At 56.8% G+C, this 24,954-nt stretch overlaps 3 protein-coding genes and 2 long non-coding RNA genes across 5 annotated transcripts; all 5 read left to right on the forward strand.

The window, feature by feature from the left end:
* Positions 1 to 1,387: 1,387 nt before the first annotated feature.
* Positions 1,388 to 5,276, forward strand: LOC119094094 (uncharacterized). Its single transcript, XM_037217170.1, has 5 exons — positions 1,388 to 1,480; positions 3,367 to 3,549; positions 3,911 to 4,045; positions 4,815 to 4,930; positions 5,259 to 5,276. Exons 2-5 carry the CDS (start codon positions 3,384 to 3,386, stop codon positions 5,274 to 5,276), a joined length of 435 nt encoding a protein of 144 aa, XP_037073065.1. The 5' UTR covers positions 1,388 to 1,480; positions 3,367 to 3,383.
* A 122-nt stretch (positions 5,277 to 5,398) lies between these two features.
* On the forward strand, positions 5,399 to 6,890 carry LOC119093741 (uncharacterized). The gene is made up of 2 exons (XR_005093668.1): positions 5,399 to 5,587; positions 5,881 to 6,890. It is a non-coding gene; the product is annotated as an uncharacterized LOC119093741 (long non-coding RNA).
* Positions 6,891 to 7,723: 833 nt separating this feature from the next.
* Positions 7,724 to 13,444, forward strand: LOC119094095 (metastasis-associated protein MTA2). The gene is made up of 10 exons (XM_037217171.1): positions 7,724 to 7,873; positions 8,226 to 8,293; positions 8,835 to 8,916; positions 9,223 to 9,422; positions 9,827 to 10,032; positions 10,788 to 10,887; positions 11,290 to 11,478; positions 11,897 to 12,025; positions 12,579 to 12,630; positions 13,434 to 13,444. Exons 1-10 carry the CDS (start codon positions 7,831 to 7,833, stop codon positions 13,442 to 13,444), a joined length of 1,080 nt encoding a protein of 359 aa, XP_037073066.1. The 5' UTR covers positions 7,724 to 7,830.
* A 549-nt stretch (positions 13,445 to 13,993) lies between these two features.
* Positions 13,994 to 17,132, forward strand: LOC119093696 (uncharacterized). Its single transcript, XR_005093660.1, has 3 exons — positions 13,994 to 14,031; positions 14,496 to 14,594; positions 17,034 to 17,132. It is a non-coding gene; the product is annotated as an uncharacterized LOC119093696 (long non-coding RNA).
* A 6,157-nt stretch (positions 17,133 to 23,289) lies between these two features.
* Positions 23,290 to 24,578, forward strand: LOC119094039 (uncharacterized). The gene has a single exon (XM_037217102.1). It carries the CDS (start codon positions 23,556 to 23,558, stop codon positions 23,997 to 23,999), a length of 444 nt encoding a protein of 147 aa, XP_037072997.1. The 5' UTR covers positions 23,290 to 23,555; the 3' UTR covers positions 24,000 to 24,578.
* Positions 24,579 to 24,954: the final 376 nt, after the last annotated feature.

Below are 24,954 nucleotides of genomic sequence, written 5' to 3' on the forward strand. Positions count from 1 at the left end.
ACGTCATGATGATCATTCGGAAAAGGTCAAAAACGAATTTTGGTGTAGGAGGGCAGTATAACAAGTGAACTGGTCTGAAAGGTAGTAAAAGTGCATATTCAAATCCGTGCAATACATTTTTATCTAGGTCAAAAGTAAAATGCCTTCCAACGTTGAAAAACGTTTGGTACCGAGCGCCAAGTTATTCGCTCAATGTTGTATCTTTGTCTAAAAGTTCCTTATTTTGGAAGAGTGATTAATAGTAATAGGCAGCAATAATTTTCTGAATTAATTTGCTTTTGAATTCTGCATTTTCTTGCGTTCTATTTATATCTAAGTTAAAAATATTGGGGGCCCAGATCAACATGGGGCAACTCAATATCCCTGGACAAAATTGTGTCCTCACAAAGACAGGGCACACTGTTGATGATAACGGGCGGATAGCCTAGGCTTATGAATGGGTTCCTGCTGATTCTAAGGCTTCATCGACAGTAAAACCTGTATTTCCTTAATGATGTGCAATGACCACCAACAACATCAACTTTTCCTCGACCACGTACTACACATAGGGCTGCCCACCTCCGCACCCACGCTGGGCCGGTATCGCACCAGAGGTGCATCGTGTACTGCATTCGTGCTGACCCACGCGCGAGAACCTGCGTTTGCTTCGCGTGGTCCGGATCATGTACCAATGCGTGTAACCGAACAGCGCCACGAAGGGCTTATTGTCCTGCCAGGTACGAGACGTGGCGCCGCCGCTCAAGGTCCGGTCCCCGTCGTGCCGGAGCGGATTGCGCGCGCAGCCCAGCTGCGTTTTTCTGTGGCAGACTGGTGGGCGCCTCGGGAAAACCGACGGGCTTAGAGTTGAGCCCACGGGATTTAAAGTTGCAAACACCATGACGGCCCCCACGCGGCAGCTCCTCGGTTCATGCCACAGACCCCGCGCGGTGCCGGCTGTGTGGCTGCTATGGGTAATGGGTTATGAATTGACATGGCTTGGTTGGTTGGTAACATGGTTGGTAACATGGCATAACATGAACATGGCTTGGTTATGGATTATTGTAAACTCCCAACCATGAACTCCGCCCAGGTCTGGCCTTATTTGGATCTGGATCAGATCTAGCTTGAGATCTCTTTGGAGGGTCTCCAGCCATGGGATTTTCATTGGCACTCATGCATGTTGACTGTGACCGGTGTAGGAACCCCCGTCAGGTTTGCGGACGACAGGGCATCTCTTTTCGATGGGGCCTGTTTTGATAGCAAAGATTGTAAAAAGTATTATTCTTCGCCGTTTGTGATTCTGGCCAGCAAGAGACGTCATTAACATCAGCTGATTTCTTGTGATGTTCAAGGCTTCTTGATCAAAACCTTGGAATCAAATTATGATATCCTTGGGGAGTGTGTGAAAGGAGACTGCGGGTGTGGGCTGAACTGGTAGCCCGGGAGACGCTGGTTGAAGTTTCATCCTATTTGGGACAATACATCCTCTTTCATTGTGCTGGTATGACGGTCTTTTTATGGGAATTGGCATTTGGCGGCGATTATCACTGTTGTTTTCGTTTCGTAGTTGTGCATCTCGTGACATGTGCGTCGAGACTGTATTTGTGGAACGTGACCGCCTTAAGTACGCAAGTTATGATTATAACACGCCAGTGCTTGCGATGTCATTCTTTTTGGTAATATTTCTTCTGAATGCTCAAGATGCATCTCTCAAGTGGGGAAGGGCCTCAGCAGTGGAAGAGTCATTAAAAATCAATCAGGCATCAGATGTAAAGTTGAGAAGAATATGCATGGCAATATGCCTTGGGTGATACTTGGATTAATTGATAGATATTTAAGCATGGATTGGTCCACTTCATGGTTCTCACTGCATTGTACCATTTCTGATGACATAAGATCACAAACTACTTGCAAAACTGTAAATAATAAGCTTGTATTGCTATGTTACTGGGTTGGAAAGCACTGTGAATGTATAACTTTGTTTCACTTGTGTCAGTGAAATTGGGAAAAATAATTCATTGCAATTTCTTAAACAGACCTTGGTACTTTTTTATGGAAGTGATGTATATAACAATGTATATATATATATATATATATATATTGTATCACTTCATGCAGCTTGGATAACTTCATCTTACTGCAATAAGTTGAAATAAGTTAAAAACATGTCCATTTTTTCTGAAAAAGTGTGCTGTATTTCAGCTGCTGAAGCCTGTAAATGTTTTTGAACAATATTGAATGGTACTATGCTCTGCCAGCCTTCGGATGTTAGCAACTATGGGCCATTTTAGTCTAAGATGACATGACAAGGTTTTGTGTGAGCTTGAGTTATTGCAATGCATTGCTATGCAGTATTGTTTGATTTTCCTAATTGTTTGTCCAATAGTGTCACTCCAGACCTCACAATATCTAGCTGTGTTAAGCATAGGTAGCCAATTCAACTTAACATTGAGCTCTGAGCTTGGTGACATCCATTATAATGGCCTGACTTTTTGGTTGTTTTTGGACACTTGCCCAGAAGTATCATGTCCCTGTTTGTGACATTTTTACCTCAAATGTCATTATTGGTACTCAACCCGGCTTGGCTGAAAATGTACATTTTGAAACATTATGCATTATGGGCATTGCTCAGCAGTCTCATATGCTCTTTCACCCCAGCATGCATACATCATGATATGGTTTGAAGTGATAGCAATAAGTCTAAGATGGGATGCTGATTGTGAAAGGATTATCATTGGCCCTACATTGCCTGGATATTTGAACTATTTTTGTTGCATTCTATTCATTAGCCTTTAGCCTAAGGCATTATTTTGTCTGACACCAAATTATTTGCTAGACACAATACTGTGATCTCAGAAAGGTCAAAAAAAGGTTTCTGAACCAAGTTAAAATTGGGGATAGATGTTTTGACTCAGCTGATGGCTATTGCTGGTCAAAAATGAGCATAACTGGTTGGCAAATACAGTTATGTTCTAAGGACATGGCAAACAAGCTGGATGATCAACATCAACCTATGTAAAACATTACTGGTTGATGACGATTGGTGCTCCCAGTCCCATTAATATATGAGGCAGATTAATGCATGCAAAAGTGGGCTCAGTGTGCACTATGTGGTGCAAACCTGATTAAACAGAAAATATGTCCTTAACCTGGTATGGTCTTGACTCTGACATTAGACACATCAGAAAAATCACGATTATTCCCCCCCTCCCCAACCCTTTCCAATGCAAGGCAATTAGAGTGGTGATGTAGTTATCCCTTTCCCCTCGCCCTTCAGAATGGCGAAGTTGCTGACGACCGTCAGAACGAATGTGAACCCTTCCTTGTCCCGCTGGCACTGCAGCAGCTGAGCGCGTGCGCGCTAACGTCGACGGCGCGTGCGGGCAGATGGTGGCGCGGCCGCGATGACGGCACGGCCGCCGGCCGGGCTGACGCAGCTGGCGCCGCCGGCGGGCGTGCTGTCACCGGCGCCGTCGGCCACCCTCTCGCCGCCACTCTCTGAGCCCGAGCAGCGGCCCGGCGAGGCCACGCGCGCTCCGGCTGCCGGTCGACTCAAGTTCTTCGGCAGAGGTGAGCTGGTCGGCGAGCGGCGGCGGCGTAGGGCGCGCTGTCGCGTATGGCGCCGCGGGGTCAGGCGCCGGTGCGGAGCACTGATCTCTGTGGGCGTCGCCCCACGCTGAACAGTGGGTAGGGTGCATGAAGTGGGGAAGATGTGGCAAGATGCCCCCTTTCGCAGTAGCGTATCGTAGCAATGCCAACAGTCGCACGGTTTCGTTGTTGTGTTGATTTGCTCATATTCGGCAGTGGAACTTTTATTGTTGGTGAATTTTACTATCATTTCTGTGCACATTGCTTTCCCCTGCAAGGCCTGACCCAAACCGTAAGTGCAGCGCCCGGGCTTGGCGTACTGACCGTGCCGGCTGGTCCGCAGACGGTCACGTGCTGCTGGAGCTGTCGCACGGCCCGCCGGACGGCTGGCAGCGGCGCTGGGTGGCCGTCAGCCGCGACACCTGCTGGCCGCCGACGACGGTCGCCGCGCCTGTGGACACCATCGCCGCTGGCGCCGGTACGGACGGCCGGCGCGACGGACACGGGGGCTCTCGCGCCGGTACGGACGGCCGGCGCGACGGACACGGGGGCTCTGGCGCCGGTACGGACGGCCGGGGCCCCGGACACAGGGACTCTGGCGACGGTACGGACGGCCGGCGCGACGGACACGGGGGCTCTAGCGCCGGTGCGGACGGCCGGGGTGACGGACACAGGGGCTCTGGCGCCGGTGCGGACGGCCGGGGTGACGGACACGGGGGCTCTGGCGTCGGTGCGGACGGCCGCGGCGCCGGTACTGACGGCCAGGGCGACAGACAGGGGGGCTCCGGCGCCGGTGCTGACGGCCCGGGCGACGGACACGGGGCTCCGGCGTCGGTACGGACGGCCGGCGGGCTCTCGGCGGACACGGGGCTCTCACTCTCACAAGCCAGGGAAGGCTTACGGGATCGGGCAGGAACAAGTGCGAGGACCTGTGATGTGTTTTTTTTTTGTGGTGATTAGTTTGTCGTGCTTTTGTATTAGCTCACCGATCACAATTTTCCATCAGAGGGATTGATGGGTTATTATCGTATTAAGCTCTGATCACTTGGCTCTAGCGATCTGATGCAAGAACGTGCGTTGTGTGCTCTACCTTGTGTACTGCTACGTTCAAAGACACGCAATCTCGATACGATGCACTCTGTTTGGTTACGTCTGCTGCCTGTTCCAGCGGCTAGGCGTGTTTCTGTGATGGGGAGACTTGCCTCGCATGCTTACCGCCAGCTATTGCTTCGCTGTTGGCCCGACAGATGGCCGATCATCGCCGGCCCCACGGCCGCCCGCCGGCTGGGCGTCGGAAGCAGTGTTCGCCGCGTCGGCGTCCGGTTGGCACGCTGCTCTGGCAGGGCCGGACCGGCGGCGCCGGGTCGGACCAGGCCGCCAGGCGGCGCCTCGGTCGGCGGCCGCGGCACGCCGCCGCCCCGGCCAGCTCCGCGCCGGCAGCGCCGGCCGGCCGGCCGCCGGCGGCGAGCGCGCGGGACCCGGCGGCGCGGGACCCGGCGGCGCGCGCCGCCGGGTTGGTGGCCGCCGTGCAGCGGCTGGCCGAGCGACGGCAGCGCTGCGGTCGCCGCGCTGGCACGCCCGGCACGCCGGTCGCGTCCGCCGCCCGACAGGCCCCCCGGAAGCGGCCGCCCGACGCCGGCCGCGCGCCACGCGTCCGCCCTGCGCCCTGCGCTCGGCGCCGGCGCGCACAGAGCGTCGATGGTGCATAGCATCGACTCGCTGCTGGCGGCGTCGGGCCGTCCGGCCGAGCCGCCGCCGCCGGCGCCGACGGACGGGACGCCGCCGTACCGGAGCGCTCCGCTCGTGGCGTACCTGGAGGCGGCGGCGACCGGGGCGCGGCTGTGCGCCGTGCCGCCGCCGACCGACTGTCCGGCGCCGTTCCCTCTGGTCTCGCCGCTGCTGTACGCGCGGCTTAGCCAGACGGCCGTGCACCGGCCGGTGCCGCTGCTGCCGCGGCCCAGCCCCGCCCACCAGGCTCCACTGCACGCGTTCGCCTTCGACTACGGCCAGTGCCGAGACGGTAAGCGCCCGGGTGTAGTGGGAAGCTGTGTGGTGGTTGAAAATATGTAGTAAGGAAATTTTCTTGGACGATCTATGGATGGCTCCAGTGCTGCTGACTTCCTCCTAGTATCGTTAGAGGCTGGCTGCCTGCCTGTTTTTGCCTGTATTTCGTCATGGCCACATATACAGAGGTGTTAGGTATCAAATGAACGTACGTAATTACCCCTAAAATGAGGAGGGTTGAGAGATCAATGTGCTCGGCGGCACCTGTCCCGCTCGCCCTCGTAACGCTCACGTACTCTCCTTTTTCAGAGGCACCCTTGAATCTGTCGAAGAGGTAGCACCAGGTGCTGCCACTTTCTCCTCTGCCTCTGTCCACTCCTGCAACCCAGCGAGGCAAGCTGAAAAACCCTTTGCCGACTAATGGTCTTTCGGTGACAGGTCATGCGGCGTGACGTCACTCGTCAATCCACTCGTCAGCATGCTCGTACGAAGCCTTGTCTACTCTGATAATTTTGTACCGCCTTTTCTACTGAGCGATCTCTCACTTCGGCGCGTGGTTTGCGCCGCGTCTCCGCCTCCGTCCCGACCGTTGCTGCTCATGAGGAGTTCCACGGGGTGCCCGGCCGCGTGCTGTTCGGGCCGGACCGGGGTCGCCGGGAAGTGTGTGTGCCGGCAGCCAGGCGCCGCCACTGTGCCATCTCTAGTGCGCCAGCCGCGGAGCGGTCCGCCTCCGCCGGTTCGGCGGCACGCGTTGGGGAGGGGGGGGGGGGGGCACGCTGGAGCTCGACAGGCCAGCGATCTCAGTTTGGCGCCCGCGCCGGCCTGCGGCGGTCGTTGTTTTGTTTCGCTGCCGTGGAGGGAGGCGCTTAGAAGCGTTATTTGTTTGTTATCCAGGTGACACTGCGTTAGTGTGCTTGTTTCGTGCTGATCTGCTTGCCTGTACTGGTGTACCGGCGCTCGCCCCGTGTGTGTTTGTGTGGGGGGGGGGGGGCATCTGGGGCCCAGGAGCGACCAATGCGCGGTCCCGACGCTTCCCATGATTCATTATATGGAACTGTCCAGACCATTGGGCTCCATTTGTGCCGCTATGCTTTCTTCTCAGTGCCTTGGAAACCGCCATAGAGTGAGCGTACAATACCCTCATTACTCGTGCCAACTGCTTAGTGAACAGATTGCGTTTATACTTGTCGAAGTCGTCGAATATGTCTCTACGTGTATTTATTGGGCAGCCAGTTGAATGCAGACCAACTTTTCACTGCATTCAGATGTATTGCTAGTGTAGATAGTGTTGCTACAGCAAATGCACAAGTACAATCATACAGCTGTTTATTTTGGGGGCATGAAGCACACCGTTCTGATTTGCGTCAAGCACTGGCATGAGCCATTGCCAGCAGTGCTACCCAGATTATACACTGATACTCAAACCATGTCGAGGCCTACATGAATGTGTTGTACAAAAGAACGAAGGACGCAGACACATCGCGTGCCACCACCAGCGTCGGCGGGCAAGGGACAGCGAAGCGGCGACTCAGTAATGCTGGAGCGCTATTCTTCCACTTACCAACAGCAGAGATCAGGTGGTGTCAGGGACGCGGGAACTGGAGAGTTCGGGGGAGGCTTAGTCTCAAATTCTCCAGACATTTAGCGTTAGCTTTATGGGCGCTAATTGGGGTAAATAGCTAACTCCCTCCTCTTCTTTGGGAGGGCTCCCATTGCCCCCGGCTGGGGCTTCGCTCGGCTCGCGTTTGATGTCGGGGTTATCACCAGGTTCTAACGCGTAATGGGTGGGAAAACTGATGATGTGAGGTGAACAAACAGGTGCCTAGAATAACGAAGGAAGGAAAAGGTCGCCTTTCCGCGCAAGGGGATCACGACGGGCGCGCCGGTGTTTCCGTGGTGGGATTGTACCCATTCCGCCCCCCCCCCCCCCCCATCGGCCAAGGTGGGATGGTGTTTGTCACTCGGAACTTGCCACGGCAAATGTTGCATGCATATTTCTGAAGTTCTGAGGTAAAATGAAGTGGGCAAGGATCTGGTGCAATGCCTAATTATTCAAACCAATCATCTCAAATCAAAGTGGTTCCTCGTTATTGGACCCAAGTATAAATGCTCCTGATGAACACAAAGGCTGCGCACATGAGGCATCTGGACTACCAATCGGGCGCTTCTGTTATTGGCTTCGAAACATCGGTAAATTGTCATACGCGAGGGCGGGCGTTTGGGTCGGCGGTCTGAGGGGCTGTTATTGTCCTTGCGGACATGTTTGTGCACGCAGCAGACTCAAATACGTATCAGGCTGGAGGTAAGTTGAAGCTGGAAGAATCATGGTCATTGGCATTCCATACGAAATGCTTGTCTGGGTGTTGGTTTGTTGACAGTATCTTCCCAGCTTCTCATGTTTTGTTTTGGTGCGCGTTTGCTGGCTTCTTGATAGTATGCGTTGGAAGAATGCGCATTGAGGAGGCTTAGGTCGTAAAACATCAGCATATGAGTGCAGTCAATTTTCTTGTAAGATCCTCGATATTTCATCTCAGTTCATGATGCCTGTCATACTCCACATTGCTTATTATCTGGTTAATGGTAATTACCGATATGTGTCGTGGTACACCATGTTCATTGATGAGGAACTCATGCTCATCCTGTGTTTTTTACAGATTATGTTTATTGTGAAGTGTCCCCCACAGATCCATACCAGGTTCGCAGAATTGAAGAACTGAAACAGGTGACAATTTAGGATGCCGCTGTGTGTCATATTTTGTGCCTGTTGTGTTGTTTTTAGCTTCAGCAATTGGAATTAACTATGAAAAAGACTAGAAGAGGGAACAATTTAATGGAAGTGTTTGTAACTTGCATTACATTAGCAAAACCTGTGCAGACATTGGCAGATTGCATGTTAGTAAATAACAAATATTAACCATGCCTTGAATGCAAACATCATATTTTAACTGTGTGTGATGATGTGTTGTATTTGGGTATTTGTTACCACAGTTTTTTTATTTGGCTCAGTTAGAGGCTAAATGGATGCTATTTTTGGGGTATTTCACTTGCACAATGTAAACACAGGGAGGGGAGTTACGCCCATTTTAATCAGTGTGTTACCAGAATGGAGAAAGGGTTGAAAAATTGCCAAAAATGTAAAACATTCTATTGATATCCACAGTAAACTTTTCTTTTTTATCTTTTTCAGTGCTGTGTGTATGGTATTCAAACTTGATAAGCTGAGTGAGTATAAAATGCACACTGAGAACAAACCACATTTGCAGAATACTGGCAGTGTTGTAGAAGCCAAGATGACGTGTCTGTACCGTCGTGGAGACATCCCATCATCTCTAATCGCATCAATAGGTGAGCTTTGGTTTAAGTGGTATGTATGTCCATTTACAGAAACATGCATTTTATTGCCCTCTGTCCACCAGCGATTGCACAAGTGATGCTGGTTTACTCTTCCACATGTGTGCAATGTTAGTTATATCATGTGAAACTGCAATGAAATTGATATTGAAACCAATGCAAATGAAAGAGCAAAATGCAAAACACATTCAATGAAGTGCAATTCATATGCTAAATCTGTGGAACGTTTGTTGCTTTCCAATGACATTCTCACAGGATTCAACTTACCATCGTGACCAGGTTCCATATGTGTGGCCCCAGATACCATAGGGCTGGATCGAGGTGGAGCCAAAGACGCTGGGTTTGGTGGCCGAAGCTCTCAGCCACGCCACTTGGTGGACCAGCGCGAGCTGTTCCCATCCCGCCAGGTGGAGACGCTGCCGGCATCATGCATCCGCGGCCGCTGCTTCGTCACCCTGCTCACCGCCTCAGAACAGGCAGAGCAGTACCTGGACCGCGAGGTGCGGACCTGGGAACCTACGGGTGGGTGGGGGGGGGGGGGGGGAGAGGAAGGGTCGGCGAACCAGGTGAAGTAGTGAAGAAGAACTCTGTTGGGAGTAAAGATGGGGTTCGCGTCGTCAGGCTCGCATTAGGGTGCCTTCAAGACATGGTTCAGCAAAGCTTCATCACATCAGGGCCTTGCATACAGCAAGGCAGGGTACTTGGAGGAGGGTGTGCTGTGAACCTCACTGCATAGCATTGCATGCACTGGGCGAACAAATGAACCGGACGAATAATTTCGCACTGCTACCGGTACAACACTGACAGTTCGTTTATCACAAGAAGGAGGCACATGCCGTGCCTGCCCTGAGCACTCCCTGCCACCCCACCAGCACGTCATCAGTGTCTTGTCTCCCGCTGACAGGACAGCTTCTTCTACACGCTGCTGTATGACCCAGTGCAGCGCACCCTGGTAGCGGACCGCGGCGAGGTGCGGCTGGGTGAGCGCCACCAGGCGACAGTGCCGGCAGTCGGCGAGCCGGGCGCGGCGACCGGCCGTGACACGCTGATCTGGAGCCCGCGCCACCGACTCACCGACGACCAGCTGGACCGGTTCTTGCTGCTGGCCCGGTCAGTGGGACAGGGACGAGGGGGTATGGTCTGTGGGGTTTGGTGCTCATATGCATGGTGAGGTGAAGTGGGCCAGACAAAGAAGTGTGATGTCGGAAAGTATGGTTTACTGTTATGCAGTGATTTTGTGTATGTGAGAGAAGCTTTGACTGATTTTGATGTTTACATTTGAATTTGCATGCAGAAGTGTGGTTGACCAAAATGTGATTGCCAACATAAAACCGCAATCGGATTTTGGGTCGCAGCGATGAGCTAGAGGACGTGACAACGACTGTATGATGCGTCAGACGTCTGTCAGTCTGCGTTCAGAATGCAGAATGCATGCAGAGAGAGCACTCTGTGCCTGCCTTTAGAATACTGTTGTCCCTGCCCTCACAATACCCCAAGAGCAAACCTTCCACAGCCAGAGAGTGCTCCCTATGTTCACCTGCCCGCTGCACCGCCTTTCCTCCACATGCACCTACTGCCCCCAGCATTGCCTTTTCTCCGCGTGCACCTAATGTCCCCAGCATCGCCTTTTCTCCGCGTGCACCTAATGTCCCCAGCATCGCCCTTTCTCTGCGTTCGCCTTCTGCCCTCCGCACCGCCTGTTCCGTATTCACCCGCCGCACCACCTTTTCCACGCGTGCACCTACAGTGCCCTCTGCAACGCCTTTTCCCTGCGTTTACCCCCTGCCCGATGCAGCGCCTGTTCTCCGCGTGCACCTCTTCACCGGTGCACCGCCTGACAATGCGTGCTGCGCCGGTCGCCTCAGGTCGGTGGGCACTTTCGCGCGCGCGCTGGACTGTCCCGGCTCAGTGTGCCAGCCGAGCCTGCACCTGGCCGCCGCCGCCGCGTCCAGGGACGTGACTCTGGTGAGGTCCCGCCCTCCACCTGTCCGTGAGGCGAACCCCGACTCAGTGATGCGGTTAACTTCAGTTGGGTGGCCGGCTCATCTATTACTGCTGCACGTAATCACATTTTGTATGTATTGAGCGTTAGATGCTTTGCTACATCTGTCATGTGTAAGTTGTCCGCAGAACTGTGGTGTGAGACTGGCTCTGGTCTGTCAGGTGACAGCCGACGGCTGGTGGCGGTTCGCATCGCGTGAAATGCAGAATCTTGCACGTGGCTGTGACCTGTGCCGGACCGTGCTGCGTCTGAGGTGTGCGACTCGGGATCCTGTCCGGCGTAACGGTCCGGACGCGCGGGAGTCCCCTGGGAGAGCGTGCGGGACTCGGGGCCGCCGGCCTGACCTCTGGGGCGCTCCACCGCAGCTCCACGCCATGGACACTCTGCACCGGAGCGGGTACGACCTGGCGGCGGCGCTGGCGGCGCTGGTGCCGTCCGGCGGTGCCTCGCTGTGCCAGGACCAGCTGGAGGCCTGGTCCGCCGACGAGGCGGCCATCTTCGAGCGGGCGCTCGGCAAGCTCGGCAAGAACTTCGCGGAGATCAGGCGAGACTTTGTGAGTGCTGTATGGCGGAGGCTGGAAGGCTGAGGCTGCGGCTGTCTTGCTCAGACTTGGCTGTCGTTTTTGGCTGCCTGACAAATGAGTGCCTGTAATCGCAAGCTTCCTCGTGTGAATTTGTTTATATCGCAATGAAATGAAGCCATTCGTTTTTATGCCGACCTTACTACCTGCAAAATGCGCTACCCTTGCTGAATTAATGCGTCTGCGTATATTTCCTTGCAACTTTCTGACATTGAGTGACCGTATGTATTTCACGTACCGCATTAAGTCGGCGTACACCTGACCGAAAAGCTCCGCGCTCCACCTTGCGACGGCTGGACCAGCCGTCGCAATGTGGAGCGCGCGGGCTGGGCGAACCCCTGGCCGCGATCCCCGGGCACTGACACCTTACGGCCCGTGCATTCGCTGACAGCTGCCTTGGAAGAGCACCGCCGAGCTGGTGGAGTACTACTACCTCTGGAAAACGACCGGCCGCTGTCTTCTGCGCCGGCGCGCCAAGGTGGCGGCGGCGGCCGCGCGCGCGCGCCTGGCGCGGGTGTGTGTGCCGCCGGCGCGACCGGCCGACGCTGGCGATGGCCCCGTGACCTGCGCTGAGGACGATGCCGGGCCGGGGCCGGCCTGTGCCGGCTGCTCCGGTCAGTGCGCGCGCCTCTGACGCTGGTGCGGGGCTGGGCGGGCCGGTTGGGTGGGAGCTGTGGTCAGGGGCGGAAGCGTTCGCATGTACATGTTCAGGACAACATGTTCGGGACAGGAGGTCAAGGCGAATAGTTATGTGGTAGTCGACTGTGCATCTAGCCACGGGCTGACACAAGGTGTTCTTGGGAAGTGTTTTGTTGTCCTGCTAATGTTTTTGCGTTTTGTGGGACCAGCGTTTGGGGGGGGGAGGGGGGCAGCGTCTGACCGAATTACGGTCGGGTAATGTGCCCGGCACCCTCTCGGCATGTTCAGCCCGAGCTTTTTGATCGCCCAGCGTGCCCGGACCTCTGCCCTGTGCCATGTAAGCCCGCGCGGCGTGTGACTATGCTCCGTGGGCTGCCGCAGCCGTCAGCTCGGAGCGTTGGGTCGCCTGGGGTGCGGCGCGACTCTGCGCGCAGTGCTGGCTCTTCTGGCGACGCTACGGCGGCTTGCGACGGCGTTCGGCCTCAGGTACGGACGCAGCGCGCCGGCCGGGCTGCTGTGACGAACGGATGCTGCGACCGACGTGTTGCGCTAGCGAGCTCGCTGGAGACTTGTTTGGCCACCGGCATTCTCACGGTCGGTTTGAGTGAAAGCCAGAGTGGTTGTTGTTTCGTCAGCTACCTGGGTGCAGGCATCTTGAGTGATTCCGGCCACATGTTTAGTCTCCAGCGGCGGCGGCCGATCGTCGAGATCGCGCCGGCGATCGTCATCTGTCATTCTGCGCGCAGCAGAGCGGCGATGCTTGCACTGGAGCGTTCACCGTCACCGTCGTCGCCCCCCCCCCCCTCCCCCCGATCTGGACGCACAGCAGCCCCCACCTCACCAGTATGCTGTGCTCACAGAGCCGGAGCGGCAACCGGCGGCGGCGCCGGACCGAGGCGAGCCCGCCGCCGCCCGGATTCCGAGCCGGCGGTTCGCCGCGCCCGTGCCTCGTCGGCCTGGCGACCCGTTCCTGCTGGCGCCGGCTCCGGTCTGGCGCCTCTCGCGCCGCCTCTGCCGCCGCCACGTGCGACTGCGGCGGCTGGCGCGTGACCCGCGCCGCCACGTGCCCGTGGCCGCCGTGCACGCTGCGTGTGAGTGGTGACGTCAGCACGCGCTGGACGACGTACAGCGTGCGGAGTGGGAGGGGAGGAGGTGGGGGGGGGGGGGGGGGGGGGGGGGGGTAGGCGCCGCGTCCCATTGTCCCCGCCCGTGGTCTGGTACATGCGATCCAGCGCACGCTTGTAGCGCAGCTGCGAGGGGTTTGACGGAGTCGGGCGGGTCCGCTGCAGCCGTGGCCTGATCGGTCCGGTTGGAGCTGACGCCGCGTAGTTGTAGCCGGAGTCTGAGTTACCCTGCCCTGGCGGCGCCCTGAGTTGCCCTGCTGTGACGGGATTGGGCCTTAGCTGTGGCCTCTGTGGCGGGCTTCGGTTGAGGTTTGTTTTTGTTTTGATTGCATATGGTCGCTCCATATATGCCTTGCCGCGGTGTGCGGTGCAAACCTGTTGCCTCTGATGGGATGCGGAAACCCTATGCTCACCTGACCACCGGACCCTCCCTCTTTCCGTGGAGACCAGTCTGTGCTGTTCTGAACACGTCCGTGATCCCCTGATGTGAGTGCATGCGTTGCCGGGCGCGGCCCCGACCGGGCGTGTGCGTGTGCCGACTCCGGCGGCCGGCCCGGCAGGCCTGCAGCAGATGACGGAGCTGCCCGAGGCGGAGCTGGCCCGGCGGATGGCACCGCGGCCGCGGTCGCGCCGGCGCGGCCTCAGTCAGCTGCCGTGGCTGGCCGGCGGGCGGCTGGACCGGCCTGACTGGCTGACCGGCGAGCGGTCGGCGTCGCCGCCGCGGCCGACAGGCTTGCCTTCCTCCGACCGCCGACGGCGCTAGGTAGGGGGACGCAGGCGCCTGAGGCCTGTCCAGGGCCACAGGGACCGGTGCTCATGGGGCTCCTCTGCGGCTGCCCTGTTGCGAATCCGGATATCCCATTGCTGTCTTCTATGCATTGAGACTATACCGGTACTGGCTGGGATATTTTTAGCGCCGAGCCATGACTGGAATGATTGGACAGTTAAGGTACCCATTGAACAATTATCCCACCTAGCGCAAACGCAAGAACTTAGACATTTCGTTATTTAAAGTAGCAGTGTGCAGTGCAGGGTTCCTTTGAGAACTGAATGGCATAATTTATATATGCGCATAATTTTGAAATGTTGCCTGGACTTATCGTAAATCAAACCGCATTTGAGCGCGATATTCTGTTTTCTGATAGGCCGACTTCTGCTGCTGCCTTTGGTCTCCCGTCGGCACGGTGCGGCCACGGCAATAACGTTAGTTGGCCACCTTCTCCACAGATGGCAGCTTCATCTACACCCCGAAGGGCAAGTTTCAGCTGGCGTGGAACGTGACGCTCCCGAGGAAACGGTCGTGTGAGGAGACGAACGGTTTGCTGGGTGAGGTCCGGGGGTGACAGTGTCGAATGGGCGAAGGTGTGTGCTTCGCTACGTGCCATGTGTGTCCCGCGCCGCCTCGCTGCGTCTCTCCCCGCGCCGCCTCGCCGCGTCACTCCCCGCGCCGCCTCGCCGCGTCACTCCCCGCGCCGCCTCGCCGCGTCGCTCCCCGCGCCGCCTCGCCGCGTCACTCCCCGCGCCGCCTCGCCGCGTCGCTCCCCGCGCCGCCTCGCTGCGTCTCTCCCCGCGCCGCTTCGCTGCATCACTCCCCGCGCCGCCTCGCCGCGTCGCTCCCCGCGCCTAAAGCCGTCAGGCCATTGATTTTGTTTGAGCAGCCGCCCTTTTGCGCGAGTAGCTTTCCAGCCCTAGACAGAGTAGTGCTAACCGTGTTAAGGCTATCCAGTGTCTCAGGGAACCTGTTTCACTGTTGTACGTTGACTTGATCTGCCATGACCCTGGCATGTGTGCATTGATCTAAACAGTGCCGGCTATGGGTTGATCAACGCCAGCAAGTTGTAGGCTCAATGATTGCATGTCAGTTTTGTCTTGTCTGTCCGGCGACCTGCTTGCCAACTGTCAGTTTTGTTTCGTTTGGTTACAGTCATTTTGCACAGGCTGTTAAAGTGGACGTTAAACAGTCCACTCTGAAACTCGTTTGGTCCTGGCCTCGATATATGCTTGTGACACGGTTTGATCTGCTGACGTTGACTTGTGTGCCGTACACGGGAATGCTTCACCCACAGCTTGCACTGCATCACAGCACACTATTTCGGAGCACTGTGTTTTTGTCTACACTAAGGGATAAGTGATGGTATAGATACTTCACGGCCTTGTCAAGACTAACTCTGAATCTACAAGTAGAGATAAGGAACAAGGCCAGCTTGCGTAACTTGGAAACAATACGATAACGCGTCATTTTGTGCGCCTGGTGTCTGCGGGTGTGTACCCTCATCTGTTGTCCTCCGCCGGGTCTGCGTGACGCATGGACTCTCCAAGCCGAGATGAGAGGCCTCTCGCCCCGTCTCTGTCTGTGTGACGCCTGGACTCTCCGAGCCGAGATGAGAGGCCTCTCGCCCGTCTCCGTCGGTAACGCTGATCGCGCCTGGACTCCCCGAGCCGAGATGAGAGGCCTCTCGTCCCGTCTCCGTCTCCGTCTGTGTGACGCCTGGACTCCCCGAGCCGAGATGAGAGGCCTCCCGCTCTGTCACCATCTGTGTGACGCCTGGACTCCCCGAGCCGAGATGAGAGGCCTCTCGTCCCGTCTCCGTCTGTGTGACGCCTGGACTCCCCGAGCCGAGATGAGAGGCCTCTCGCCCCGTCTCCGTCTGTGTGACGCCTGGACTCACCGAGCCGAGATGAGAGGCCTCCCGCTCCGTCTCCGTCTGTGTGACGCCTGGACTCCCCGAGCCGAGATGAGAGGCCTCTCGCCCCGTCTCCGTCTGTGTGACGCCTGGACTCTCCGAGCCGAGATGAGGGGCCTCTCGTCCCGTCTCCGTCTGTGTGACGCCTGGACTCTCCGAGCCGAGATGAGAGGCCTCTCGCCCCGTCTCCGTCTGTGTGACGCCTGGACTCTCCGAGCCGAGATGAGAGGCCTCTCGTCCCGTCTCCGTCGGTAAAGCTGATCGCGCCTGGACTCCCCGAGCCGAGATGAGAGGCCTCCCGCTCCGTCTTCGTCTGTGTGACGCCTGGACTCTCCGAGCCGAGATGGCAGGCCTCTCGTCCCGTCTCCGTCTGTGTGACGCCTGGACTCCCCGAGCCGAGATGAGAGGCCTCCCGCTCCGTCTTCGTCGGCCCGGAAGCCTGTGTCTCTCGTCTCCCCCTGTGACCTGGCCCCTTTCCGTCGTGTGTTCGCTCATGTTACGCCGCAGGGCGCGATCCTGAGCCGCGGCTAGTGCGGCGCCGCTTGCCCGTCGCTCTGTTGCATCCTGAGGCATCCTGGGTGGGCTTGCGACATACGGCCGAGTGATGGATCGCCTCCGCGCCAAACAGGGCTGTTTAACCGGTGACTGTTCGCCATATGAAACGTAAATATTTGCATGAGTGGTTATGTATGTGTCAACGATTTATTGCAAGCTGCTGGTCATGCAACATGCGACGGAAATAAGTAAGATCATACAGGTTAGCCTAGCTATGCTTATTGTGCACCGGTAGGCTATGGCCAGGTACATTCGCACCAGCCGCGCAAAATATGATCAGTCATCAGATAAACAGCTGACACAAAACCTGAAGGCCGTTCATATTTTGCGCGTGCTGCATTGCTGCGTCTGGCTGTCGCTCAGTGCCCTGCACAGCTATCCCGCTGTGAAAGCACTTTCGGATGCATGTTTTGACTTCACGACGAAGACGCGCCCTAAATGACTGTGTTGTGAATAAAGGCTTCACTGCGTCTGTGCCTGGCGAAAGCCCCCGTCTTAATGTGCGCCGTCTGTCGGTCTGCTGCAGAGACCGGCCAGGACACGGCGGTCGTCTGTCTTGAGGCGCGCTCGGAGAGGAGCCGGGGACTCCTTTCGTGACGTCACCGCGCCCCGCCGGGCCTCCGGCATGACGTCACCGCGCCCTGCCGGGCCTCCGGCATGACGTCACCGCGCCCCGCCGGGCCTCCAGCGTGAGGTCAGCCGCGGCCTCAGGCGCGCTGGTCGACCGTCACGAGGACGCTCCTGTCTCCGAGAAGCGTGGCGAGCTTGTGCCGAGATCGCGTCTTGAGAATCGTTACAGGATTGGGATTGGTGTGGGAGGCTCGTGCTGCGTGGGTGTGGGCGTCTGGAGATTTCATATGCTTTTTATGTGTGTTGTTCTTATCTGAGCTAATGGCAACTGGTGAGAGCCCGAACAAGCTACAGGGACGGGCCGGCCAACGTTATCCGAAGCGGTGAAGGCGGATAACAATCTGCTGATCGCGCGTGGCTCCCATCCGCCAACGTCAGTTTAGAGCTGTAAAGCGGACACAGTCTGGGAGCCGTCGGCCGACCAATGGGCGTGACACTTCCCCGGCACATCGGACACTGCGGGCAGGCCGCCCCGCCAATGCCTGTCGTGCCCTTGCTGGTCACTCGCGCCGTCTTCCGGTTGTCGCCGGCCCGGGTGCCCGGTCGGGGCCGGTGCAGCCCGCCCTGCCGCCTGCGCTGAGACACGTCACCCGCCGCGCCCGTGCCGGCAGTGTGCGCGCTGCACGCGCCCAAGTCCAAAACGCGCTCGCGCCTAATGCAGTTTTTCCGTGCGTGCGTGCGGACGGCGTCGGTGTCGCTCGGCGAGCTCGTGACTGTCGTGGGGTGTCGCCGACAGCAGAAGACGGCAGCAGGGGGTGTCTGTTCGGCGGTCGATGCCGTCAGGGTCGCGCTGTCGGCGGCGTCAGCTGCGCGTCGTGCCAGAAACTTGTCGCGGCGCGCTTGTGCTCGTCCGCCGTGTTGCTTATATTGCGCCGAGGTATGGAGGCGTCGTTATGAGCATGTGTAGGACGTTGAGTGAGCAGCGTGCGGTTGAGTACAGTTCAGTCTGGTCGGAACAGCTCGCCAGGTTTTGAGTTCCGTGGACTGTGGCTCAGATAACACCGAACCAACTAATGATCGAGGAGACTTACTGCGGGTGAAGGCATTGGTCGACCCTTAGCGTACTTGTTTTATGTGCCCATAATGACTCCCGAATGTGTGACTAAATAAGGACAACCAGAAGACACCACACATGTCGCGGAAAACCAGCTCCGTTGTGCCGTTCGCCGAACCTCGATGACTTGATTCTACAGAGAAAGATATGGCAAATGACTGGCACACGCTGATCGCGGTCTGTTTTTCAGCGCACACCAAGCGATGACCATTCGCACCACAGGCCCAACGTCAGAACTGTGTGATCAGCCTATGATGACGCTCGTTGTAAATGACGTCAGTTGAATCGACCGAACCACGCAACAGCCTCTGCAAGATGGCGACAGGTGTCGCACTTTTGTAGCGCGTTGACAGGCCGATATCTTGAGTCATCAGCAAGATAGCGATACTTTTCACGCTTAGGTTGCGTGCTGACCGACTGATACTCTGACTCACCAGTCTGGAGTCGCACCGCCCTGACTATGCCGTTGGCTGTCATTCATGCGACATAATTGGGGGTCTTGCCAGGATCGAACGCCTGGGGTTCAATCGACGATCGGGAGACAAACTCCTGATGTGAGAGGTAAACTCCTCATGTGGGAAACAAACTCCTGGTGTGCGGAACAAACTCCTGTTAAGGGTTTTGCGTGCGGGATCTGAAGGATGGGAAAGCAAGCCATTTGATCAATAAGATGATCCCTGTTTCCTTGGCTTGCACCAGTCCTGAACTACCCCCGGTTACACGTTCGCACGTGTATGCAGACGAGCAGGGGAACACACAGGTGTTGCACGATCCAGCGTGGTTTGCGTGTTGATCAATCAAACCAAGTTTATTGCGCGATCAGATAAATTCAGCCTACGAAATTGGGGAACGGGTCATCAAGGATCTATCTAACCACCAGCTGGGATATTTCCACATCACGAACTGACACTCAGGAGATGACATTGTGGGACGGCGGTGGACGGAGGACGGAACACCCGGCTGACAACACCCGGACGGTGGTGATCGGGACAGGGTTGGTGGAGGGCGAGGGGGGGGGGGGGGGGGTAACTGGTTCTCAACTCCGGGCAACGCATAGCATTGACCCTATGACGGCTCATGGACAGAAACAAGGTAAAAATCGCGTTTCGTACGCCAGAGAGGCTCCACCGACATTGGGCTGGAGGGAATGACAGCGGTTCGGGTGGCGGTGTTTTTCCCGGACTGAGACTGCTAAATAGGGATAAATGAAGCTCACCGGAGGGCCTCAGTGTTCACGAAATTGAACTTCCGGTCCCGAAGCGACCATGTGTCTGCTCTAGCGGCACTTCGAGGACTACGGACAGGGTCTAGACGTTTGCGCTTGGATGCTCGTGTTTTAAGAGACCATTTGTCTGTCTTTTGGGGGCGGGTTCGACTAAACTTGCACTTGGAGATTGGTAGCAACTCTGTATGAAAGCGGTTGTCGGAGTTATTTTGACACCGCTATTGCGTGCAAAGTTACGGTCCTTGGATGACTATCCTCTCTGCGGATGAAGCCATGCGGGTGTTTTGGAAACCGACAAAATCGCTGATTATTGTATAAGGACTGTTCAGCTGCGTTGAAATGTTGGAAACCTGGGCGATCCGATTTTGTGACTTGTTTCTGGCCGTAAACTATTAAAATGGTATGATTATATGATGTGTATTTGTTAGTCCACCACACCACCATGCGACCCCATGGCATGCTCGTCTGCCTCGGTCCTCCATCTTGTGGATGGGTGCAACACCACTTATTCTGCGTGTCCTGCTCCTGGCTGATGTTTGATGCTGGCAGTTCCCTTCTACACTGAACGGTACCTATACACCGAACGGTACCTCCCCTTCCACACCGAATGGTACCTCCCCTTCCACACCGAATAGTAACTCCCCTTCTATACCGAACGGTACCTCCCCTTCTACACTGTACCTCCCTTCTACACCGAACGGCACCTCCCCTTGTACACCGAACGGTACCTCCCCTTATACACCGAACGGTACCTCCCCTTCTACACCGAACGGTACCTCCCCTTCTACACCGAACGGTACCTCCCCTTCTACACCGAATAGTAACTCCCCTTCTATACCGAACGGTACCTCCCCTTCTACACTGTACCTCCCCATCTACACCAAACGGTACCTCCCCTTCTACACCGAACGGTATCTCCCCTTCTACACCGAACGGTACCTCCCCTTCTACACCGAATAGTAACTCCCCTTCTACACCGAACGGTACCTCCCCTTCTACACTGTGCCTCCCCTTCTACACCGAACGGTACCTCCCCTATGCACCGAACGGTACCTCCCCTTCTTCACCGAACGGTACCTCCCCTTCTGCACCGAACGGTGCCTCCCATTCTACACCGAGCGGTACCTCCACTTCTAAACCGTACCTCCCCTTCTACATCGAACGGTACCTCCCCTTCTACACCGTACCTCCCCTCCTACACCGAACGGTACCTCCCTTCTTCGCCGAACGGTACCTCCTCTTGTACACCGAACGGTACCTCCCCTTCTACACCGTACCGCCCGTTCTACACCGAACGGTATCTCCCCTTCTACACCGAACGGTACCTCCCCTTCTTCACCGAACGGTGCCTCCCCTTCTATACCGAACGGTACCGCCCGTTCTACACCTAACGGTGCCTCCCCACCTGCACTGAATGGTACCTCTTTTTCTATACCGAACAGTACCTCTCCTTCTGCATCGAACGGTACTTCCCCACCTGCACCGAACGGTACCTCCCCTTCTACACCGAACGGTGCCTCTCTTCTACACCGAACGGTACCTCCCCGTCTACATCGAACGGTACCTCCCCACCTGCACCGAACGGTACCTCCCCTTCTACACCGAACGGTACCTCCCCACCTGCACCGAACGGTACCTTCCCTTCTGCACCGAACGGTACCACTGCGGACACGAGATAGGTTCGCTTGGATTATTTGACGTTTGAAACATATTTCTTAAATCAAGCGGCATCATCCTTGAGCCACTGGTACAGGTCGAAACATAGCGTAATTATCTCCGTCTTAAGTGATACCTACACGTCCAGGTGGCTTCCACATTAGTGCCACAAAAAGCATTCCCACCGACAGGATAGCTACGAAATTACTTCTACCGCCAATGATTACACCCGATATTCGTGCTTCTTACACCGATCCTTACTTATACCGCAAAAATTTATGCGGCTATCACTTAAACACGGCATTACTTCTTCTTCAAAGATTTATGCACGTTATAATTGCCACACGACAAAACTTGTACTTCAAAAATGCATAAGTGCCAGCCCTCGTAATGCCAAAAGCTTTAACAGCTTCACGTTTGTGTAGTATGCACTTCTACTGCTATTACTTCCCATGGATTGCAAAATGCGTGAACACGCAGAGGGGTAAGGGGAACAATCAGTAGTTTTTGGGGGGACCCCAACTAGGTGAGACTGCATGCACAGGCTTGGACTTCGATACGAAAATGTGCTGTCCATTATGTTAGGCTATTTTGTGGATTTGTTGTGCTTGGCTTATGAGCAACGTCTGCAGTTTTGGCAGCAAAATCCCAATGGCGGACTGCACTTTTTGGAGTGTCAGTGTTGTTATGCAGCACTAGAGCCTTACACAACTCATTGTAGTAGACGTAATCTCGTTTGCCGTGTCCGCCAGGTCAGCGCTGTGGTCAGGTATTCTCTCCGGAGCCGCACCCGCATCTCATCCGTGATGGAAAGGTGTGTACCGATACAGCGTACTAGTGCGGCGGGGCACCATGTGTTTTTCACTTAAAAATGCCGCTTAAAGCAACTGCCGCGGGTCTGTCGATCACAATATTTGCAGCAACATTAATGTATTGGCGCCACGAAGTACGCACCTCCAGCCTGATGCCGCCCGTCCAAGTGTTCCCATGTGTTCGTTTCCTCCTGGATTTTTGGTGAGGCCTCACGCATGGGTAGAACACTGACGGTTATGAGCTGTGGAGGTGCGCGCGCCATCCAACTTACTTGCGATTGGCATGTGTTACATGGCGCAGATGTCGCGTATAAGTGTTGGCCGAAGAAGTGATGTCGCTGATAAGTAAAAAAACTATGGGTTTTTGCGGTATACATAATGACGTGCGCAGTTTTTTCGATACAAGTTTTTCATTACTTTTCAAGTTTTGTTGCGTTGTACGTATGTCACATATAACCCGCTGCAGCGGAAGAAATGTCCCGTAGAAGTTGGCACTAGCTATGTCTTTGCTGTACAGGTAATGACGGTATGATTTTTGCAGCTTTTTTGCAGTATAAGTGTTGTGCCACACTCATGTCGTGTATGAATATTTCAAGGAGAAGTGATTTCTCGTACAGCTATAGGCTGCAAAGATCTTTGCAACGGACGCCACGACGAATATAACCTTCTGAAATATGAATTTTGTCGTGTAACATTCGTGTCGTGTCAAGTCTTCGCAGCAGGAGTAATGTCGTGTATGAGTAAAGTCTGTGTAAGTTTTTGCAGTAAAATTAATATCGCGGATAACTAACGCCGTAGCACGGCCGTGTCGGCAGAAGTTTTCGCCGTAGCTTCGACGTTGAAACACCGTCTGGTGCTTGATTAGATAACGGCTGTTCCGGCCGGGAGGCACGTGCGTCATCCGACTCACGTACCATCAGACTACTCGAGGGGAGGAAATGCACGTCGCAGCGCACCACACCATGAACGCCTCCCCGTAAATTCACGCATGTCTCTCCGGCCTGAGTGTCTGCTTCCCGCGCCTCCATGCATTGGTGGTTGATGCGCGCGCCGCCCGGCCACCACGCTGACCTCGGGTCGCTCTCCAGGAGAACTCTGAAGCGATTAGTCTCGGTCTTAGGTCGCCCAATTGGGGCCGAGACGAGGACGGCCACAGGTCACGCGCCGGGTGCAATAATGCCCCACCCAGTGTCAACAGCGCGTCACCGGCTGTCGGCGGCAAGGTTGTGACGTCATCCCTGGCCTGGTCACGTGACGTAAGTGTGACTGGTTGTCTGCTGTGCTACCTTGTCTGCAGGTGATACCTCAAGAAGGCGGGGCTCGCCAGCCGTTGATTCGATTGCGATACTCTATGTTTACGTCCCGTCGACCAGAGAGTATATTGATTCGTCGGCACGGCCGACTCTGAATGCTGCAACGCCCCGTCTGCTGATTGGTCGGCGCCAGCCAGCTCCTCCAACGTCAGCCAATCAGGACGCTGCCGCGTGCCGCTGGCAGGCGGCCAAGACGGAATCGATTTTTAGTCGATGCGGCTGCGCCGGAGGCCAGAGCATCGACGGTAGTTGGGGTGTTCAGCCCAGGGAGAACTCAAGGAACCCACACCCGTGCGCTGCGAGTGATCCACGTGTGTCACCCCACCGTCAGCCCAACCGCACCCAGTCTGACGACGCCATGGCGTTCATGGTGCCCGTGGTGAAGAAGGAGTGGGACATCTACGGCAGCAGCGCCAAGAGCCGGCGGGAGCAGCAGCAGCGCGCCAACCGCAGCCGCACCACGTCGGAGACGAGCCAGGGCTTCAGCCGCGGCCCGTCGTTCAGCAGCCGGCCGGCCGGCTCGCTGTCATCGTCGCCAGCCGGCGAAGGCTGGCCGATGCGTGCCGCCGGCTCGTGCCGCCAGAGCCGCTCCTCGTCACGCGCCTCCAACCTCTCGCAGACGGCGGGCTCGCCGCCGGCGCGCAGCGTGTCGTTCGCGCCGCGTAGCCAGCCCTCACCGCCCAAGGCGCGCAGCCCGGCGCCCGGCGGTGCCAGCTCCTTCTCCGGCTTCCACACGAAAGTGGTGGACAAGATGATGCGCGCGCTCCACCTGACGGACAAGGACGGCTCGCGGAAGGCCTGACATACCGCGGCCGGCGCCGAGTCGAGCCCTGATGTCGGCGAGGCGCGGGCACCCGGCGGCGCCGGCCACCCGCGCAGCGCGGCGGCGAGGCGGCGAATCGCCCGCGACGAGCAGCGCCCAAGACTCGCCAGTGGCGAGCAGCCCCGAGGTCTCGCCGGGTGACGAGTGCGCTCCCGACCTGTCGCAGGTGATATTGAACTAGCCGGGCGTGTCTGCGCGCGGTCGATGGTTGCGCGGGCGGCCGCCGGAGGGCGGGCCGCTTGCCAGGCGCGGGTTCTGTTGATACTAGACGGCTGTGAATGCGCTCGGTGGCGGAACACCCGAGAGTGGCCCCTCGCGCGGAGGAGGACGGTGAGCCGTAGCGGGTGCTGCGTTGTTTTAGACTAGGGTGCGACGAGCGCCGCTCGGCGCTTGTTTGTTGCGCGGGGCTGTAGTTGGCGCTGGTCGAACGGGCGTGGTGGATGTGTTGTTTGTTTTCACTTTGACCAAAGCTTGCTATATTGATAAGGCCCGTGTTTATCACCGTTACGAGATTCTAATGTGTGACCGATCCGAGGCCATAATAAATGAAGGATGAAGCATGTGGCTTCTCATCGCTGCCAGCGAGTGACTGTCACTTCCGCCTGGCTTCGCCCAACGCCGGCACACGGAGCCTGCGCCTCAAGTCGGCAGCACGACCGTCACTTCCTGAGAGCCCCAATCGCCAGCCTGTACCGGCGCCGCCCCGTGACCTCCAGCCGCTGTTGGGCTCCCCCGGATCACGTGGTTGGCGGGGCGCGTCGGCCCCTGCGACGCCACGACTGTGTGCGACCGCCGGTCAGGGGGGTGGGGGCGGGGGCGGGCCACCGCCAGTGTCCATCGACCGTCGGGTGGGGCCGGGGGAGAGGGCGGGGCGGCTGGCGCCGTCTGCGGGCACGGCGCCAGCCATCGACCGCTCCGGCCGTGAATTAGAGGA

The sequence above is a fragment of the Pollicipes pollicipes genome, unplaced genomic scaffold (assembly GCF_011947565.3).
Source record: "Pollicipes pollicipes isolate AB1234 unplaced genomic scaffold, Ppol_2.1 Scaffold_4002;HRSCAF=4701_pilon_pilon_pilon, whole genome shotgun sequence".
NCBI classification, from domain to species: Eukaryota; Metazoa; Arthropoda; class Thecostraca; order Pollicipedomorpha; family Pollicipedidae; genus Pollicipes; species Pollicipes pollicipes.

Excerpts from the sequence above, each read along its gene's own strand:
- LOC119094039 (XM_037217102.1), top strand. The coding sequence starts at position 23,556 with ATGGCGTTCATGGTGCCCGTGGTGAAGAAGGAGTGGGACATCTACGGC.
- LOC119094094 (XM_037217170.1), top strand. The coding sequence starts at position 3,384 with ATGACGGCACGGCCGCCGGCCGGGCTGACGCAGCTGGCGCCGCCGGCG. Across the intron at positions 3,550-3,910 it reads ACTCAAGTTCTTCGGCAGAG|ACGGTCACGTGCTGCTGGAG; the intron begins GTGAGCTGGTCG and ends GCTGGTCCGCAG. Across the intron at positions 4,046-4,814 it reads CACCATCGCCGCTGGCGCCG|ATGGCCGATCATCGCCGGCC; the intron begins GTACGGACGGCC and ends TTGGCCCGACAG.
- LOC119094095 (XM_037217171.1), top strand. The coding sequence starts at position 7,831 with ATGTTTGTGCACGCAGCAGACTCAAATACGTATCAGGCTGGAG. Across the intron at positions 9,423-9,826 it reads AGCAGTACCTGGACCGCGAG|GACAGCTTCTTCTACACGCT; the intron begins GTGCGGACCTGG and ends TCCCGCTGACAG. Across the intron at positions 10,033-10,787 it reads CGGTTCTTGCTGCTGGCCCG|GTCGGTGGGCACTTTCGCGC; the intron begins GTCAGTGGGACA and ends CGGTCGCCTCAG.